This window comes from Ammospiza caudacuta, chromosome 15, assembly GCF_027887145.1.
Source record: "Ammospiza caudacuta isolate bAmmCau1 chromosome 15, bAmmCau1.pri, whole genome shotgun sequence".
Classification (NCBI taxonomy): domain Eukaryota; kingdom Metazoa; phylum Chordata; class Aves; order Passeriformes; family Passerellidae; genus Ammospiza; species Ammospiza caudacuta.
The window spans coordinates 8523142-8543544 of NC_080607.1; the positions used below are offsets into that span (position 1 = coordinate 8523142).

The 20403-nt window shown below is 42.0% G+C and overlaps 1 protein-coding gene across 1 annotated transcript in view; it reads left to right on the forward strand.

Moving 5' to 3' along the window:
* The window catches only part of PTPRT (protein tyrosine phosphatase receptor type T), a 489127-nt gene that overhangs the window by 436206 nt on the left and 32518 nt on the right, over positions 1-20403 (forward strand). The window contains exons 19-21 of the mRNA XM_058814983.1: positions 5285-5472; positions 11563-11650; positions 19880-19956. Coding sequence (XP_058670966.1) covers positions 5285-5472; positions 11563-11650; positions 19880-19956 — 353 coding nt within the window. The remainder of the gene's footprint in view (positions 1-5284; positions 5473-11562; positions 11651-19879; positions 19957-20403) is intronic.

The window sequence follows — 20403 nt, forward strand, 5'->3', positions numbered from 1 at the left end:
CATCACAAACACCACTCAAAACATAATTTATTTTGTGCAAAGGATGTCGTATCGCATCTTATCACTTGCCAAGGCTAAGAGAATAAAGAATATAAGCAGATATGATAGCCCTGTCATTTTAGTCACAGGAGGAATTTGTGGGCCTTAAAGCAAAAGTTTTGAGAGAAGTGTAGAAGATGACACAAGAGTGCAGCTTTGCTTTTAGTTGTGAGAGGCATGGCTGAGTTTTCTGGTCAGGAGACAACATCATACCCTGTGCCCAGATATCAATTTCTCAGCCTAACTGTGTTTACAAAACAAATGATCTCTATAAAAGCATCTAAAGCTTTAATCCCTGAAGGTGCTCTGGGTGAGCAGGACCCCTCCCAGCAGCCTCACTGGGATGTTGCACAGGGCTCTGATCATACAGAGCCACTTCCACACTGGCAATCTAATTTCTCATCTGCTCTTCATCTTATCTGTGACATTTATGGAGAAGTTCATCAGTTTTTCTGTGGAGGCAAACATATTTGTTTTACTTGTCTGAGAAGCACAAAAGTACAGAACACAAGGTGGTGCAGCAGCAGGCAAGCAATAATAACTCACTGTCAGGGCTGCTCATCAGGTGGGGGAAGATTCCACTGAAGTGACCTCTGCTTCAGCTCCTCTCTGTGTGCTGGACTCTGTTACTTCTGGGCACAACAAGACCTCAGGGTTGATCCCAGCAACTTCATGATTATTTCCTCTGCAAAGGCATTCACAAAAATCACCATTTCATAGGCAGGGAGAATTTGAGAATATGTGAGGTCAGCATTGTTACATTTGCTTATCTGCAGTTTCACACTAAACATATGAGCCAAGATACCTGAAGAGTTTCCCAATTGGCCAAACTGTGTAAGAGACAGGGAATCACTAATTTACTGTCTTCTACAAAATTTCAGGGTGTTAGGTGAACTCTCAAGCTGATCACAGAATGGTTTGGGTTGGAAGGAACTTTAAAGCTCATATCCTTCTGATAGTAAAAGACTTTAAAATCGTAGAAAATTCTGGGAGTTAGAAAGAAAATTAGGCTTAGTGGGTGGGGACACTTCATGAAAATGCCAGCTTCCAGAATCAAAACATCTGAGTTGGCAAAGGACATCTTAATATGGGGAGTAAGAGTGGCACTGAAAAGGGTTAACAAACAAGCTGGCAACACCCTTTGCTGTCACAAGCTGCTGATTTTAGAAGCAATCCTGTCACCAACAGTGTGTTCCCAGCCACATGCAGAATACCTGCCTTATTTACAGCTGCACAAATGGAACTGTGGAAAGTTGGAGATTGTTCTAGGAAGGAACCGGGGCCCTGAGCAGCCTGCCCTAATGAGACTTCAGAAGCTCTCAATTGATTTACTTGATCAAAGAGAGGCTGAAGAAGTGATTTGATCAGTGCCTGCACGGGTCAGGATTACAAATGCTCAGAGGGCTCTTTAATCTAACAGAAGGTATAATAAGATTCAGTGCCCGCAATCGAAGCTAGGCAAAATCAAATTGCAATTAAGAAATGTTTAGTCAGCAAGGGTAATTAACCATCGCCACAATTGTTGGGGTCAGAATGGAATCACCACCTCCTGAAATGTTTTAATTTGAATCATTTCTTGGAATGGTATTCCATCTTTGGAGTGCAGTGAAATGTGATGGGGTGAGTTCCTATCAAAAGCAAAAGGATATATAACTAGGATAAATGTGCCCATGAAATATAATTTAAAAAAAACACCTGATGCATGATCCTCTACATTTAGTAGTTTCTGAGTAGTAGAGTGAATTATTTCCTGCAACTTTCCCACTTAAAAAAAAAAAAAATAACAAAAACTATTTTTCTGTTTTGCTTTTCTTACTGAAAACTCACCAAAGGCACACATGCTTTATAGGCACTGCCAAAAATTTAGTACAAAGTCTTGGCCAATTTGTCCTGCAAAGTCATTTTCATTTGCAGGGGACCGGGGAAATGTTTGTGAGAAGCAGACAGAGAAAAGGGACTGTGGAAAATTACTTTAACTTCTTTAACTTGCCTTTATTACAACAATTAAAGCAGCAGCCTGACTTTGCTGGAACCTTTGTTGTCTTTCCCAGTGATAATGGTGCCAAAAGGAATGAGATGTGCTTTATAGCTGCGCCCAGAAGGAAAAGCAAAGCCTGTTTGCCAGCCCTCCAAAGACTCTTTTGGTTGACTGTCCTAGTGAGAGATTAGTGTGCTGCTACCTCCCCTCCCACCTGCATTTTGAATTGTTCACAGAATTGCTGCAAACACATCCTGATAGGTGCTGGTCTCCCCGAGCGCCTCATTACCGCGCTTAGCTCCACACTCTGGGGTGATTAGATGGAGAGGGAACAACGTGTAACCTGCATCAGCCTTTATTAGCAGAACATGGAAGCGTTAAGCTCAGCTCACACACAGCAATTTGTGCCCAGAAAAGCCCCTCTATATTTTGCTTGGCCTAGATAAAATGCTGGTGGGAGTAACTGAGAGTCCAGCGCTGTTGTTGTTGTTGGCGTTGGGATTTTTTTTGCAGGTAGCTCAGGTGCCATGTATGATGTGTTTGTCACAGAGGACTGGAGGAGGTGATGGCCTGAGCAGTTTCAGCTGTGTGTCCCAGGGTGGAGAGGGGGTGACCCACATTGTGTGGTGCTTTTCTTCAAGCAGAATCACCTGACTGAGGCACACAAACAGTGCTTGGTGCTGCCACAGACCACACTTTGCATTCTTCCCTCTGAGGGTGCTGAGGCCCTGGCACAGGGTGTCCAGAGAAGCTGTGGCTGCCCCTGGATCCCTGGAAGTGTCTAAGACCAGGTAGGATGGGGCTTGGAGCACCCTGGAATATTGAAATGAGATGGTCCCTTCCAAGCCCAAACCATTCTGAGCTTCTGTGCCACAAGAGCTGTTCCTACAATCAGAGGGACTTGCACCAATTTTTATCTCATTGACCAAAAAGACCAGCTGTCACTATGGACTCAAAGGCCAGAGACAGACCCCTCTTTGCTGCTGAGCACCTTCTTTTAGTCCCACCTCCACACCATGAGTGCCTACCTTAAGGGAAGCTGTCTGAAAAGAACAAGCCACCACTTTCCTGGCTCTCACCTCTCCCCGTGACACATTACTCTGAGAAGAGAGCCAAGTACACCAGAATTAAAGGAACTGATGAAGAGAGAAATTAGTAATTGCCTGCAAAGCAGCTGGCTGATCTGAGCTCCATTTTAAAAGTCGCCTGTGCTCTGCGTGTGCCCTGCCCGAATTAGCACCAGAACCACACATTAGTTTTAAGGCTCCCTCTTGAATTGGGATCTCATAATGTTTTTTAATTGGGGCTGATAAAAATGTGGCATTACTTGCAGGTTCCTCGGAGAAGCCAATTGTGAAATTGGGTTTGTATTAAACCTAATGATGGAAAATTAAGCATAGTACGTCTGTCGGAAATGGTCCGCGATAAAAATCTTCTCCTTTTCATTACAGGAGGTTAATAGGGAATAGGGGAGCAAAGATGCACTGGGAAAGCGAATCCAACTAGGGGAATTAATAAGCCTTGAAATTCCCTCTGTTCAGAGTTCTCACACTGTCATTAGTCAGAGCATTAGGGATGATTATACAAATGCTTTGGATGTTACTCTTCCTTAAATCCCAAATTTATTCACATTTTGTGTTTGAGGGTTGCTTTGCTTGAGCCGTGGTTCTGTAAACCTGAGCGTCCTGGGAATGTGACTGTGTTTATGAGAACCTGGGACTCAGAAATCCTTAAATTCAGGAGTCTAATCTTCAAAGCAGATGATCACTGTGCTAATTTATTTCAGAGGAGCAGGCTGTGTTCAGCATCTCTGATAATTCATCCCCCAGCCGTGTTGATGTCCCACTGCTGATGAGCTTGCCCTGCAGCAGTGTCCACTGCTGGCATTCCTATCTCCTCACAGTCCTGCAGCTACCAAACAGAGCATATCCCTGCTTTCACATCTTGCCCTAATCTAATAATAAGCCAGCTGAATTGCTGTTTGCCATGTCTGTGCTGAGGACACGGTGGGATGCCCTCAGCTCTCTGCTCCTGCCCACCTTTGCAGCAGGGACATGGGCAGCCCCTGCCCAAACACCACAGTGGTTTCTCAAGCAGAGCAGTGTTTACAAGAGCATTCCAAGATTATTTCTGCCTCACAGAAATCGCCCTGAAATTGCAATTTGATTTATTCTTTATCCCTTTAAAAACGTGGCCGCAGTGTTGCTCTCAAGGGGTGGTGTTTCAGCTCTTTGTCAGTGAACTTGCTGTAAGAAACAAACCCTGTGTGTGGAAGCTCAAGGGGCTTTTGTGAACAATCTTTGGGAGATGCATTTTCTGTTTGCTAATACCTTGGTCTGGGTAAGGCCAGAAAGAATTGATGCAGGTTTTATGTGTGGAAGGAGATGAGCATCTCAGATCCCTGCAGTCCTAGACAAAACACTGCTATATTTGGCCAAATACTTAAATTTGGACAGCTCTGCTAGATAAGTCATTGAATTTTTCATTTAGTCTGAGTTCCTGTTGTTAAAGATTGTTAGAGTCAATTGTTTGGTTATTGAAGTTATTATTTCTTTTCTCTTAGTTCACTGGGAATATTTTGTTGTACATACAGTTTTGCTGGGAATATGAAGTTGCAATTCCATCTTCATAGTGATAGAATTCTTTAAATCCACTTCTTTCAAAATTACCCGCTTTTCTATTAAGTTTACATATATGAAATTTAAATTTCTGCACACAAGATAACTATATTTTTATGCTGGTTTATTTTTTTTTCCTGATGATATTACATCTTTCTCATTGACATAGAAAATTTTAGGCCCGAACTAGCAAAACAGTTGACTTTGCCTGAGCATCCTGACTTGTTTGAAATGCTAATCATTTGCTTGCTCGTCACGGGGGTCCCTCTCAGTTATCTCATGCTGTACACCCCAAATCCTGCCTGGATCTCATGCTCATCTCTGTGTATCTCTGAGCCATGTTCTTTGCAGGTTTGGGAAGACAGTAGCTCTGTTGGAGTTGCTGTGGAGATGTGCCATTTCCTTGTTAGCCTGACTGGCTGTTCACTCTCTCCTTGTCTTTTTTGGGTTTGTCTGCTTGACACAAAAAAAAATATTCAAGCATGATTTAGTCCTTCTTGGCATTTTAGATAAACCTGTGTTTTCTATTCATTTCTTTACTTCCTTTTGCCCGCGCCGCCCTGCGGGGTGGCGTTAAATAAAGAGAGAGAGGACGAAACTGGGAAAATCAGGTAGCTGAGAGCTTGTTGTGCCCGCTGTGTCCCCACAGACAGCAGCCACGGGGAGCTGGCCCAGCCCACGCTGACCATCCAGACCCACCCGTACCGCAGCTGCGAGCCCGTGGAGATGTCCTACCCCCGGGGGCAGTTCCAGCCCGCCATCCGCGTGGCAGACCTGCTGCAGCACATCACCCAGATGAAGAGGGGACAGGGCTATGGCTTCAAGGAGGAGTATGAGGTGAGAGGAACTTTTCTTCATGTGAGAAAATGCATGTTTTATGATTGGCTTTTCGTAGATATTCAAATGAATATTATATATGCTGTGCTAGAAAGTTATGGTGTGTTAAGTAGTGTGCTAAATATAGTTTTAGGTTATAACATAATGTTAAAATAGAAACTATGCTATGTAAGATACTTTTTTAAAGAAAGGACTCACAGTGAGATAGCAGCCACAGGACACCTGAATCTTTCAGAGAAAGAGAATCTATTGCTCCCTTATCAGAAGAAATGAACTTCTTCCTGACTTGCTCAGGTTTGAAGGCGCTGTTAGGATTCAGAGGAAGAAGCTGACACTGACCAGACAGAATCCTGTGTTTGAATGGAATTTATGCATCATGTATGAGGTGTATGAATATGCAACAGGCTGTTGTTTTAAGGGTTAATCCTCTGTTAACATGGGGCCTTTTTCAGGCTTTTGTTGCCCAGAAAAAGGTTCCCGGACTGTCCATAACTCTTTGTTTTTATTGTCTCATATTGTCCTAATCCTAATTGTCCAAATTATTATTACTCTAATTATATTACAATTTTTATAACCATTTCATTACTATGAAAAATTTAAAAACAAGTGATTGGCATTTTTCACAACTGAGTAGGGAAGTTGCACTCATGAGGGGTGGAAGCTTGGGAGAGGAGAGGGGCTGGGTTTGAGAGTTTCTTTTCCTTAATTCACCCTCCTAATCCTTTTCTTTCTGATGTTGGTTTTGAGGGCAGGGTTTTGCAGTGTCAGTCTTTGGAGGCCCTCAATTCCAAAGAGAGGGTGTTCAGTACAGCAGAAAGTGGCTGACACTGTGCCCATGCCTCTGTCCCATAAAGAGCAGACAGTGAATATTCAGCAGGTGCTGAACATGCACTCCCACAGTCCCTTCCTTATGGATGTTTTCCTTGAGTAGTGTGAGCCAGGCTGTGAGAAAAGGAAAGGGTTTTGCCTGAATTTTTTGGGAGCTCCAAGTTCTCTCCCATAACTGATCACATGAAATCACAGAGCAATGACCTCAATGCACAATTGTCAGGTATTTGTGTAGCTTAAATGGAGGTGAAATTTTCCAATATGATCAAACCTCTGGCTCAGAATAGGCTTGACTGACATCCTCTATCAACAATGAGTAAAACCTATGCTGGAAAAATGAAAGCTGCCCTATTTCCCCTCACCTCTTTCCCCTGCAACCTGGAATTACCAGGAATATATTCCACATGACCAGAAGACATGATGTTGGGGATGATTTGGAAGAGGAAAACACATTTAGAGCAGAGCAAACAGAAGAGGGAAATAGCATCAAACATATGTGAGACTCAGCTCTAGCAAGTGATAATTATAATGAATGTAGTAAGCTCGTGGGAAGGTAATAAGAAATTAATATGCATAGTGGCATTAAAACTATTTAAAAATAATGTAACAGCTGTGAAAATAAGTTTCTTAATGAAAACAGCTCACTTTTCTACCCTGCAAGTATGAGTCCATGGGGTTTGTGTCCTCAGTGCTGAGGTTTGCTGTAATTGGGAGCCTGTCTTTTCCTGGTCCTCACCAGGGAGTGTTTTTTTAATCATATGGCATCAAAAACTGTCATAGCACATGTTTCTGGAACTGTATGTTAACCAGGTCTAGGCACTCTTGCCCCATAATCAAGTATGCTAATTAAACTACCTATATAAAGAGCTTTGTTTAATATTGAAAAAGGTTAATAATTCTCTGAGGAGATTTTCTTAGCCCCCCCTTGGCCTTCATTTCCATGAGGAGTACCCAAAACTGCATTGAGCTCCATTACGGATGCCCTAAGACCCAGTTCTTGATGTTCAAGAAGAAAAACAGGTGCTGGCATATATGTAATTTTCTGGTGCTGGCATGGGTAATTATCAAAATAGCACATTAGCATGAAAAATGTCAATGCAACTCTCAGCTCCACGAGCTCTGCCTTCCCCACAAAGTGCTGTCTGCAGGCCTATGTAAGGATGATGGCATTACACAGCTTTGCAGAATTCCTTTCTTCACAAGGACTGGCCTGGAGAATGCTACAAGCTCACAAATCCCCTGTGTTGTCCCACCAGGCATTTTCCACGGTGGGATTTGGGTTTGGAGATGGGGTGGAGGCAGCACCTCAGCTCCAAATAGCATTGGGAGGGTGTCAGGGAGCAGGAGAGCTCCTGGAAGGTGGGAGGTTGGAGCTGGCTCTGAGTGGGGGCTCAGCCTGGCATCTGCAGGAGCACAGAGCTGCAAAATTGGCTTTGCACACGCTTTGCAGAGCAGCTGATAAAATCTCGAGAAAGAATTTGATGTCTCTTTTAAAGTGTGTTTTCAGACACTAATATCAGTGTCACCTCCAAATATGCTCTTTTTTTTTTTCTCTTCTTCTTCTAAGGAGCTGATTTTCTACTTACTTTGCAAATTGATAGCATAAATTGCAGCCTGTTTAGTGACATGTTACCAAATAATTTTACTCTCATGAAAAATCACTTTGAACGGAGCATATCAGTCACACATGACAATCTCTTATCTCCGTGCCTTCCCATCTCCGCCGAGTAACCTGGAAATTGCATTCTATATTTGTTTTAAAGGATGCCTGCACCTACACGTGTGAGCACAGGCAGCTTGTTTTGCTGAAGGCATCTAGAAAAATATTCCTGGTAGCTCCAGGAGGAGCTGAGAAGCAGGAGGGGATGGTGTGAGGGGTGTGAGTGTTGGTGTGAAACGAGTGTTAACCGGGTGTGAGTAGCGGGAGAATCTGTCAGCACTCCCTGTCTGTGTTATTTTAGGGCTGCACACTGCACCTGAGGGCAAAGTGGGACTTTGGGCCTTTTTGGCTGCTGCTTCTGTTCAGTGATAAAACAAGAGGAACAGAGGAGAAAAATCTGTCAGCGGTGCTGGGTGTAGATGGCACTGTTTGGGGTTGGGAATAGCCATAAACATTTAAACAGGACACATTTAAATGTCACCAGTTCCTTTTCCAGAACATATCAGCTCTGATTTGTTGGGAGCTGTGGGACCAGTCCCACAGACTTATTGCAAGCACCAATTACTGGCTAAGGAGATAATAGGCTTAATTATCCAGACTCATTTTCCATTATGATTTAGGATGTCACTAATGCACATTCTCCTGCTGCATTACTGAGACTGTTTAGTTATTTTAGATTTTGTGGCTCCTTTCCTCAAACATCTTAGTGCTGAGAACCTTCAGATAGTGGAATTCACCCCCAGACTTTAACCCTTTGATTTCTGCTTACACATTTTCATTTGGCCTGAAGAATAGATCTGATGGTCCGGGCTATGATGGGACACTGCAAAATGAATGGCTGAAATACCTATTTTTTCAGATTATGTTTTGTAGTCCAGGTAATTTTTAATTCTGGCTCCCATCAGATTTGTAGGAAGAGTTTGTCCACCACTGTTGAGAAGAGAATGGCTTCAGAAGGAGGGCCAGGGCTCCATGGCACACTTTGGGATGAGCAGGAAGGCTTTGAATTGATGTTGTTGGGTTTGGCAGCAAAAGTGCAGCATTAAGGTGGATCAGTGAAAATGAAGGATTAGATTTTTTGTATTTAAATTAAAAGCAAACAGCAAACTAACTAAATGCATCCATCCAAAATTCAAATTGGCTTGCAGGGAGCCTCAGTTTAATGGGAACACTTCAGTTATGGCTGGGCTGTGGTGCTTAGGAAGCTTGATTGAGATGAAGCTGACTTTGAGAGATCTATGCTTGTAATTTCAGCTAAAATTTAGATCAATTTAGCTTAAAAAGCTTCACTGTAACCTAAATTCCACTAGTGGGAAGATATTTCAATATAGATTTCACAAAACTTCTCTAAGAGAAGTTTAGGCAGTTTTAGAAGTAGAAAAAGCTTTAAAATCAAGTATCATTTTTTTTGAACACTAAAAGTCTTCTGTTACCAAGTCAGAAGAAGAAGGGGGAGAATTTCCTAGGAAAAATGGATTAAATACCAGTGCCTGAGTGATCTGTCCTGATTTAACATTGATGATAATGCAGATAGAAGCAGGACTCTTTTCACAATTATAGAGATACTTATTGCACCATAAAAACCTGAAGGAACAAAGCATTAGCCATTCTCCTCATTTTCTGGATGCAAGCCAATTTATAATCCATATTCTTGTCTTTTTTTTAATGTAGCTCCAATTCTTGGTGCTGCATTTTTTGGGATCTCATGGGCAAATTCTTTGGGTTGTACATGGAGTTTCTCCAATTTGTTCATCTGATGTTTATAAAAGTGGGGATGTAAGGGTCAAAGGTGGTTTGTGTTCACCACCAAGCAGAGCTGTGCTCCCTCCCTTCAGAGCTGGTCAGTTCTCTGGAAAGCAGGGATTTCTGTGGGATTGAATGCAATGAAAAATCCTGGCCTCTTAAATCTTCGGAGGCTCCATCAGCAAATATAAAAACATCAATTTCAGTGGAGAATTGCATGTTCAAATCAAATGAAAGGATACGGTTTGTTGAGAAGGGATTTATTGGGCCTGAATATATTTTCTCTAGCCAAGATAGCTTCTCCCATGTGGAAGTCATGAGAAAGGATCTTCTTTTATTTCTTTTTCTTTTCAGATAGCTCTGATTAGGCACCTAATGACAGTTGCCATTCTCTGGTCAATCTGCTGTAATTTGATATTAGTGGAAAAATAAGGCACCTTTTTCCTTGCTCTTTGAAGATGAAAATGAGCCTTCTTCACCTCTTTTCTTTCACTCAGAGGTTTTTTTTTTTGTGTTGTGTGTGAGTTTCTTGGTTGGGTGTTTTTCCTCAGAAGATGAGCTGCTCTTTGGAAACAACAGTCTGCAAAGGAAATATATGTGTGATCAAAGCCCTCACCAATTACGGAGTTATTACTCTTTCTCCTGGGCTTTTGAATAGGAACTCAGTGTCCCTGTCTCTGTCAGCAGAACTCGTGGCAGTGCTGCAGTGCCTGACATTTTCTGTCCTGGAACCCTTTGCGGGAAATTCACAGCGATCTGCTCTGCCAGGGCTTTGCTCATATTAAGTTTAATTGTAACTCCAGCGTTGTAGATCCTAATTGTGTCTCTCCGCTATTGCATTCAGGCACATAATAGACCTGGGTGGCTTGTGAAGATGAATATAAATTCATTTTGTAACACAGCTGTGTCAAACTACCCGCTGCTGGCTGAGGCAGATGTGACTCTACAACGACTGTGGTATAAACCCTCTGTAATTCCCCAAGGACAAGAAATAATAAAACTTCCAATGATGATTTTAGTGATGTAGAATCGTGTTAGGGGGTACATCTGGGAGGAGAGGCAGTTCAGGAGGGGCTGCTCACCCATGTTTTTTCCAAGAAAGGCAGGACCATCCCCAGCTGGTGCTTTCCAGGCTCTACCTTGAAAATCCCTCCTGGACATGTCTCTAGGATAAAGTGACTCCTGTGAGGGTGTGCAGAATAGTTGTAGGGCTGAGCTGCAGGGAGGGTGGCAATGTGTGCTGCCAGTTCCTTTCCCTCTTCCTTCATCATCTGAAAGAGCAGATTTTAGGAAAATGGCTGTTTATTCTTGTGCTTCATAAGCATTCTTTACCTTGTTTTTCCTCCCTTTTTTATACATGATCTAAAACCCTGAGCTGTTTTATCTTTCCCCAGAGAAATCCAGCAAATGGCTTGTGTTGCATCACCCATTATTAATACAGAAATAGATGAAACCACTCTATTTTCAGCTTAAATATTGAAGGCTGAGCACTGGGTTTCAACCATCTGAGTTTTCTTAGAGGTGTAGTCAAGTGAAATCTCCCCAAGTCTTGTTCTACAGGGGCAATGAGGTTAACCTGTGACTGTGCAGCCAAAAACAAATTCCCCTGATTTTTTTAGATGTAAAGTAGCAGGAGGAAAATGATTCTTGGCTAGGAGAAGACAAGAGATGCAAATGGTCTGCACGAGCTCTGCTTTTCCCAATAGTGGAGATGCCCTTTCCTCACCCACAGTGTTTCCTTGGTCAGCTACTGTATTATGCAGCTCCTTTATTTTTGCCCTGCTCTTCTTTAGGTCTCTTCCCCCACCTGAAGGCATTGACCAGGTGTTTTAAGCCCTCCCTTACTGTTTACTTTGCAGGCACTCCCCGAGGGGCAGACGGCGTCCTGGGATACGGCCAAGGAAGATGAGAACCGCAACAAGAACAGATATGGAAACATAATCTCCTGTAGGTGTAAATTCACATTGGACTGGGCATCCTGGGGGATCTTACCTGTGTGCTGTGGAGAAGGGTGTGTTTGAGAAGCTCACCAGGAGCTGGCTAGCAATACTGAGTGTGTTCGGTCCATTTGTTACAGGCTTTATTCCTGGGGTTTATTTTACTTCATGTTTTTTTAATCCTTAGTTTGCATAACATCCTTGCATGATGTTACACATTTTCTGCCTGCCTTGCTTTCTGCTTTAGGTTTGTAGTTCAAGGGCTAAATCCTTTTGTCACTTTTTATGTGATGATGTCCATTTTCTGTCTATTTTCACTGCAAACCCCAGAGCTTCCAGTGCCACAAAGGAGAGGAGCTGCAGATGGATCAGACTTTTAGCCGTGGCTCAGAGGCCAGGTTTTCTCCTTCCCTGTGGTCAGCAGCCAGTGGAGCAGTCACTGCTGGTCCCTAGAGCTGGTTTGAAGGGTGGGACAAGCTTAACTTCTGCCTCAGGATCATAATAAGGCAACTGAAAATGCACTAAAATGTCTTGGCTTTCTTCTTTCAGTCATCAGTTCCTGTTGATGTTACAGGAATATCAATACAGAGCAGAACTGCAGGGCAGGAAAGAGTCCATAAAACTATTTAGGACACCTTTATTCTTAAAAGCAAGACTAAACTCACCTTCCTCATTTTTGTCAGATATTTGTGAAGCCTCCTCCAAAGTTTCTCTCCAAAACTGAGCTTTCCAGAAGCTCTCCAGACAGTTAACCAGTGTTTCATTATTCCTGATAATGACTGGGGAGAGGAGGTATGAGAATTAATTCTTTTCAAGGGCTGCTGAGCTGAATCAAGTTGGAGAAGCCAAGCTTGAAACCATCAGAATAAGAAATCGGAATATAAATGAATGTGCCATAGATTTTCATGACTGGGAAAATCTATAGAATGCTCTAAGAGCCAAATTAAGTTGTGCTGAGTGATATATTTCATACTATATTTTTGTTCTGGGGTTAAAAATGTATTTCTTGTAGAACAGATAGAATGTACTAAAAAAATTTTTAAAACCACAAAAAAAAAAAAAAAATCACCACCAAAAAAGCACCAAAACAACACCTCAACTGACCCAAAAACCCAACTTCTTCATAAAGAAACCTCAACTCACACATCATTACTCCTCTCTCTGAAGCCTTGAGATAAGTGATTCATGTGCCAGTTTTGGGGAATGACCTAGAACATCTCAGTTCAGGGGCCCCATGGTAAAGATGAAGGAATCTGGAAATGAAGATTGAAGTTTGTGAGCCCTGATGTGATCCCAGTTCTGCTGCTGGCTTTGTGTGGTTTGTGAAAAGGTCACCAAGTTCACCAGTGTTTTTTATCCATGGGGAAATGGAAGTGACAGTACAGGAATGTTGCAATTAGCATGGAAGTTGTCTCCCTCAATTTCAGCTCCACCTCACCGTGAGCTTTCTGTGTCCCAGTGGCAAAGAGAGATGTCCAGACAGAGCCTCTGTTCACCTCTCCATAAAATTAACTCCATTAGATGAGTCTAAGACAGATGAATCATCCACTTCTAGATTGAAAGTGGAAGTGCTGTGGTATGATATAAGGAAGGAAATGTGAAAGGATTTGTTTCTCTGTATTATTTTGAGGAAGCACTTGGCATAATTCAAAAGAGGAGGTGAAAAGAGGCAAAACTGTGCAAAAGCTTCCATCTCATTTCTGTTGAAGATGGTCATGAAGAAAACCTTGAACTCCAAGTGAAATGTGAGGAGTTCAAGAAGCAAAATCAAGGAAGATAAATGGGATGTTATCTAAAGAGAAGGTGTTCACAAAGACAAATTGTTGCCTAACGAAGAGTGACGTGAGGCTTTTAGCTCTAAATATAAATACAGCAGCCGTGCAGATAGGAGGTGATGAACTTGAATAAGGGAATGCAAAATGTAATCAGAGCTAAGGAACAAGAATCTGCACGGTGTGAAGTGTCAGAAAAGGAGCTCAAGTTTGAGGACTGTTGGGAAAGATTTGGGAATGGGGCTGAGAGGGTGGAGTGGGCTTTCTTCTCTTCAAATATTTGTTGAAGAGAAGGAGACAAGAGCTCTTTTAAAAGACGGCCAGGAGAATTTAGAAATATACAATAGTGATATTGAGAAGGCTTGGAAGGGAGAAGAAAAGAAGGATGCCTAGGGAAGGAGCATGTAATTCATCTGGTATTTTGTAAAATTATTTCAGAGTTATCAGCTGAGCCTGGAGCCAGACCTCACTGGTGGGTGAGTTGGACAAACTCCCTGAGTAGAGTCAGGGCAGGAGCCAGAGCAGAGGACGGAGAGCAGAGCTGAGAATAGCAGGGCAGTGCTTCCCTCCAGGCAGGTCATGATAACAAATTGTGCTCTGTGGGTACAAACTGGGCAAAAGCCTGGCAGAGGAGGTGGAACACAGTTATACACTGAGCTGTTTTGTTGTACTTCAGTTGCAGTGGCTGATGAAACCCAGAGCAGGCACTGGTTGCCCCTACCAGTTTGTTTGGTAAAAGGCTGCATGTAGCAATTAACATTATTTATTTAACCATTTATCCCTCCTGTACAACAAATCCCCTGCCTTCTGGGGAGTGAATTAGAAAGTCATGTTTTGATCTGACTTCTGAAGCAGCAGCTTCAGAGACTGGTGTTAGAATGTGGGTTTGTAAGCCCTTGCAGTGAGTAGCATTGCTCAGTGAATCACAGCAGATTAGATCTTGTCTTTACAGCCTCGTGGGTAACAGCACGCTTACAGGACTGTTTTACTGGCTCACTGCTCTCCCAGAGCTGCATTAACACCGTGCCTCTCTCTGAAAACCTGGATCACACTGCCAGCCCCAACACCTGCTCTTCTTCTTAACATTTGCAAAGCAGAGCTGCAGACCAGCCTGAGAGCTGTTCATGCAGAGGAGGGGCAGGAGAACTCAAAGAGCTCTCCCAGGTTTCCATCATTCCCTCCCATCTGTAACAGTTTTTGGAGCAAGGAAGGAAAAGCTGAGCAGTGGATTTGGGGTCTGCACGACCACAGAAATCCACTATGGATTGTGGGAAGTTGCAGACAGACTTACCATGCTAGAAGAAACTGCCCTGCTTGAACCTTTTATTGTATGAACAAAGCCCATGAGCTTTGCTCCTGCGCTTTTATAAAAGCTGTAAAAACAAAGAGAGTTGTGGAGATGCCAGGATTTTCTTTAGGGGACAAGCGTAGGCAGTGTACCCATTTATGTGCTGCAGCAAAATGATTTAATTCTGCTTTAGGGCCCAGATATTGAGAGCTTCAAAGAGCATCAGAAAGTGATTGTTGGGCGAGGGATGTTGAGCTGAATCTATTACAAGAGAAGAGAAAATGTCCAGAAGCTATATGGGACCTTTGGTTCTATTTGATTTCTCTCCATCTTGCCAAGATTTAGAGCCATTAACATTGTGGGAGAATAAAAGCTCTCAGATGAGAGCTGAGGATGGGAAGAGATAGGATGATGTTTTGCTTCTGCTGATGGAGAGAACTTTCTGTGCCTTTCTTTTTTCCCTCTATTTGAATTCTCATGATGGTCCACTAAAACCTGCAGAGCTGGTGACAAAAAGACAGTGGAGAAATTTACTTTGTTTCCTTCATTCTCTGACTGCCATATGCGTTGGGTTGGAAAACTGACAATTAATCAGAGAATTTTGGGGTGGAAGAGATGAAGCTTTCAGCTGGCACACAGGTGGAGAGAACCTCTTGCTCACAGACAGGGATAAGAAATGAAATAAAAAAAAAAAACTGCAAAGAATTCCAGACTTTGGGTGGGAAGGGACCTTAAAGCTCATCCAGTTCCACCTCTGCCATGGCAAGGACACCTTCCACTATCCCAGGTTGCTCCAAGCCCTGTCCAACTGGCCTTGGGCACTTCCAGAGACAGCTGGTGCCTGTGCTTGACATTTAGAATACAAATCTTAAATTTCCAGGCATTTTTATTCCATTATTTCTTCTGTAGTTCCTAAACTCTTGCATGTCTCTGTGATATCCATGGAATTTGTGTGATATCTATGGCATTTGTGTGATATCCATGGAATTCGTGTGACATCCCACTGAATTTGTGTGATATCCATTGAATTTGTGTGATATTCCATTGAATTTGTGTGATATCCATGGGATTTGTGTGATATCCCATTGAATTTGTGTGACATCCATGGAATTTGTGTGATATCCCATTGAATTTGTGTGATATCCATAGAATTTGTGTGATATCCATGGAATTCGTGTGACATCCCATTGAATTTGTGTTATATCCATGGAATCTGTGTGATATCCATGGAATTTGTGTGATATCCCATTGAATTTGTATGATATTCATGGGATTTGTGTGATATCCATGGAATTTGTGCGACATCCATGGAATTTGTGTGATATCCCATTGAATTTGTGTGATATCCATGGAATTCGTGTGACATCCATGGAATTTTGTGTGATATCCGTGGAATTTTGTGTGATATCCATGGAGTTTGTGTGATATCCATGGAACTTGTGTGACATCCCATTGAATTTGTGTGATATCTATGGAATTTCTGTGATATCTATGAAATGTGTGTGATATCCATGGAATTTGTGTTATATCCATGGAATTTGTGTGATATCCAAGGAATTTGGCCCTGGCAGGGTGTGATTCATCCCACCTGGATGTTGCCCAGCTCTCATGGCACACTCCAGGGTCAGTGGGGGCAGAAAGGGGAGCACAGAGTGAGGATGAATCATGGTTTTGTCCCAGAACTGGGGTGAATCTGCAGATTTGTGTGTGTTTCTCCACCCCTGAGTGGGGAACCCTGGCAGGCAGTCGAGATGAGCTGTGTAATGTTTCGGTGGCGAAAGTTGTGTGAGATTAATCCAGCGCTGGTGTCAAAATGAGACGTGGAGAAATTGCAATGATACTTCAAATGATCACTAATGGGAATTTTGACAGGAGTTTAAAACAGTAACAATTTTGTGCTAAAGTGGGAGCACAGAGCTTTTCAGTGAAATTCTTGTCATTTTTGAAGTCTGTTTTTGAAGACCAATTTTCAGTCAAACTACTCTTCATATAAATTTAGAGTTCTGCTAACTAGCAGAAGGAGTGGAGTAAGCAGGGAGAAATAAAACCATTTACACATTTCTTAAGTTTTTTTCTATTTTTTGTGGTCCTGAATGTAACTTTTCCTTTTTTTTTTTTTCTGTTTACCCTTAATTTTTAATATTTTTAGAGTCCATTTTCAACACACAGGGATATAATGTCTGATAAATTTAGTGAAGAGTTGAGCAACACTTTCATTTCAGTCTGCCAAGAATTCTGTGTCCTTGGCTAGAGGAGTCCAGTGGATAAAGAGAAGAATCAGAAATAAGTTTTAACCACTGGGAGAAGAGATAATAAATGCATTTGCTGTTCTTTAAATAGCTCTTTAAAGTCTGTAGGCAAAAAACCCTAAGTACAAGATCCTTACTACTAAGAGCATAATAATTTGCCTTATTTTTTTTTTTTTTAGTCAAATCCCAAAGTTTTTTTTGTGGAAAAAAGCGATTTACAAGTGAACTTATTTTATGAACTTTTATCCAGACTGTTCTCCTAAACTTTGGAACAAGGTTAAAGAAACCATTAAGACATCATTAATATTTTCTGTGCTTCACATATACACAGATTTTTTTTTTCTGCTGCACTGTTCTCACTTGGAAGAGTAATAAATCTCCCTCAGGAATTAATCTCATTTTAGTAAAATACGCAATGAAATATTTTGAATTCTGTCCTCTGAAAGAAAAGTTCAGCTTAAAGCATTTTTCATTTGGTCCCAAAATATGATTAGAACTGAGTGTCTCATTTTAAAAACAACAACAACAAAAAAATAGCATTAATCTTCAGTTAAATTTCTTCATCCTTTATGGTTTTTTCCCATATTTGACTTTTAAAAAAGGGGGGAAAAGGAAAACAAACCAACAACAGTTTTTTGCATCTTTTCCTTAGCCATAATTATCCATAATTGTCTGAAATCATGGAGCTGCTCTCAGCCTGCTTCCCAGGTCTTCCCCATCCAGCTCCCTCTGGATGTGTTTCATCCTGCCAACTTTAACTTTCTGTCCAAAGAGTGGCACAAAGTGCTGAAACTTAATTTTGATGTTTGGCTCCATTAAATGAAGAGAGGCAGGTGCTTCCTCCAGGGTTATTCAGAGCTCTCCAGCTGCAGACATTGTCTGTATCCCTCATTAAAAAATGAACCTGAAATCCTTTTCCTCTCTCATTGGGGATGTTTTTGGTCCCATCATTTTTGGTCTCATCATTTTTTGGTTGTTGCAAACAGCATTTCATGTTGTTGCAATGAGTTGAGACTTCCACAGTGGTGTTCTCTTGGGAGGAGTCAGTAAATGTTCCCCTCCCAGGCATTTGCTCCGGGGTTTGCTTTTTCTTTGCTGTTGTTCCATGTGGCTCCTAACAAGTTTAGTTTGCTGCCTGGAATTGCAAGTGTGAAATTGTCTGCGGGAGTTTCCCTGTATTTCACCCACATGTCCGGTTTAATCAGCTCTCTGTCTGTCTCTGTGAATTGCTCTAAGTATAAATTCTTTTGTTGTCTGTCTAACCACATGATTTACTTCCACTCCTCGTGCAGCTGCCTTGAGTGCAGGTAATTGGGAACATCAGCACTTAGAGAAATATTCCCCCTTCCCTGTGTCCACAAAGGTTATATTTATTAATACAAATATAACAGAGCTTTTGATGGATTCATGTGCAGAACCTTCTTTGAATGCAGATATAGGATTTGATAAATGCAGCAATGTGGTTGTGGGGTTTTTTTTAGGTGTGTAAATCTCACCCAATGGCTGAACAGGGTGGAATCATTCCTTTACATAGCCAAATGAATATTTAATATATGTCCAAGTCTTGGTTTTCAGAACTGCTCCCACATCTGTCTTCACAATTATTATCTGATTCTACATTTAATTAAGACATGACTAAACCCCTTTTGACTGAGTTACTGCAGAATCACACCTCATATTTTTATGTTTCATTGCTATGATTCTTTTTAATTGAATGTAAATCATGCTCAGGCCTGTGTTCTGCAAAGTGCTGCTGAACATTAATGCTGCTCTGACTGAGAGCTATGCTCCATAGAGCTGGTAGGGAGGAAATAAACTTAATGGACTCAATATTATACTTCTTTTAAAAAATCATTTAAAAACGAGCACAGCATGGCCAGCAAAAAAATCATTTAAAAACGAGCACAGCATGGCCAGCAGTGACCCCCATAACCCAGTGGCCTCTGCCAAGCAACTGGCCCTTAGAAGCAGTTCTGCAATTAACTGCATGCCAGGGCTGGGATTGCCAGAGCAAATCACATCAGCAGCCTGGCTCTGGAGTATCTCCTGTGACAGAGCCCAGCACCAGCTGTTCCACAGAAAGATCAAAATATTCCCCTGGTGGAAAATCATGACATAATCTGCCCGCTGGGGTCGTTCCATTCTGCGTCTGAGCTGTGGAGCATGCTGGGAGATGGAAAGATTGATCTCTGCTATTTATTGCCTTATCTAAAGTAACTTTGAATCTCCTCAAAAAGATGAACCGTTCTGATTTTGTTGGTTTTTTTCAACGCTGCCTCGATGCCATTTTGCTGCTGTGGGTTGCATAAAGGAATGTTGCTCTGATTTAATTTGTATTTCCTTCCAGTTTCTGGGGTTTTTTCCATTTCCTATTTGCAGATATATCTTTTATATCTCTGTCTATTTAATTTTATATCTCTGTCTATTTATATATGTGATCTATTTAATTATGTCCTGGTCTTGTCAGTTTTAGCTCTTGCCTCAGTTTCCATAGATCAGATGAAGCCAAGGGAATTTGGAGCTTCCAAGCAGGAAAATGGTTTTTTTCATGGAGATACACCTTGCAAAGATCTGTCCCAAACCAAGTGACATTTGTGACCTGTCTCAAATCTCCGTAAGGATTATGGTGACAGAATACAGAGCATGACTAACTTAAGGATCTAAACATCACATCTTAAACACAAAACAAAGGGCTTTTAGCAACAGGGATACATGTGATGCTATTCCATTGTTAATTATTGTAAGTATTCAATTATTCAATTACCATGGTGGGATTCTTGAGGCCAGGAGTTGCCCTTTGTGTGTCCCTTTCAGCTCAGGGTATTCCATAATTCCACCACACCACCCTTGCAGGAGCCAGCAGACGCACCAGAGCACTTAGAAACTCCTCTTTATCGTTACTGTCACTTCTTTTCCTTTCCTTCCCTCAGATGATCACTCAAGAGTGAGACTGCAGCTGCTGGATGGGGACCCTCACTCCGACTACATCAACGCAAATTACATCGACGTAAGGCTCCTGGACATCCCCCTGTGCCAAACCCTCCTGTGACAAGCCTGATTATGAATTTGGTGCCTCTGACACAGGGACAGGCTGTGGATGTGAGATGAGTGACAGCTGAACGTTGTACAAACGCTGTGTTGTGACAGGGAGAAGGTTCTCAGTCTCCAGTTTATTTTGTCTGACCAATCTGGGCAGATGGAGATTTCCTGTGTTTGACAGATCCACCAGCAGAAGTGGGACGTGGGCTTAGATGATGGATGCAGAAATCAATATCAGCCCCTCACAATAGCATTAGTTGATATCAGAGACTTGCCAACTACTCACAAAGTTGTGGTGCAGAAGGCATGTATGTAAACAGATTGACTTTTTTAGTGTTCTAAAATGACATTGGAAAAGCAGCCTTTGTCTCACACACAGTGATCCAATCTATGAGTATTTCTTCAACACAGCTCT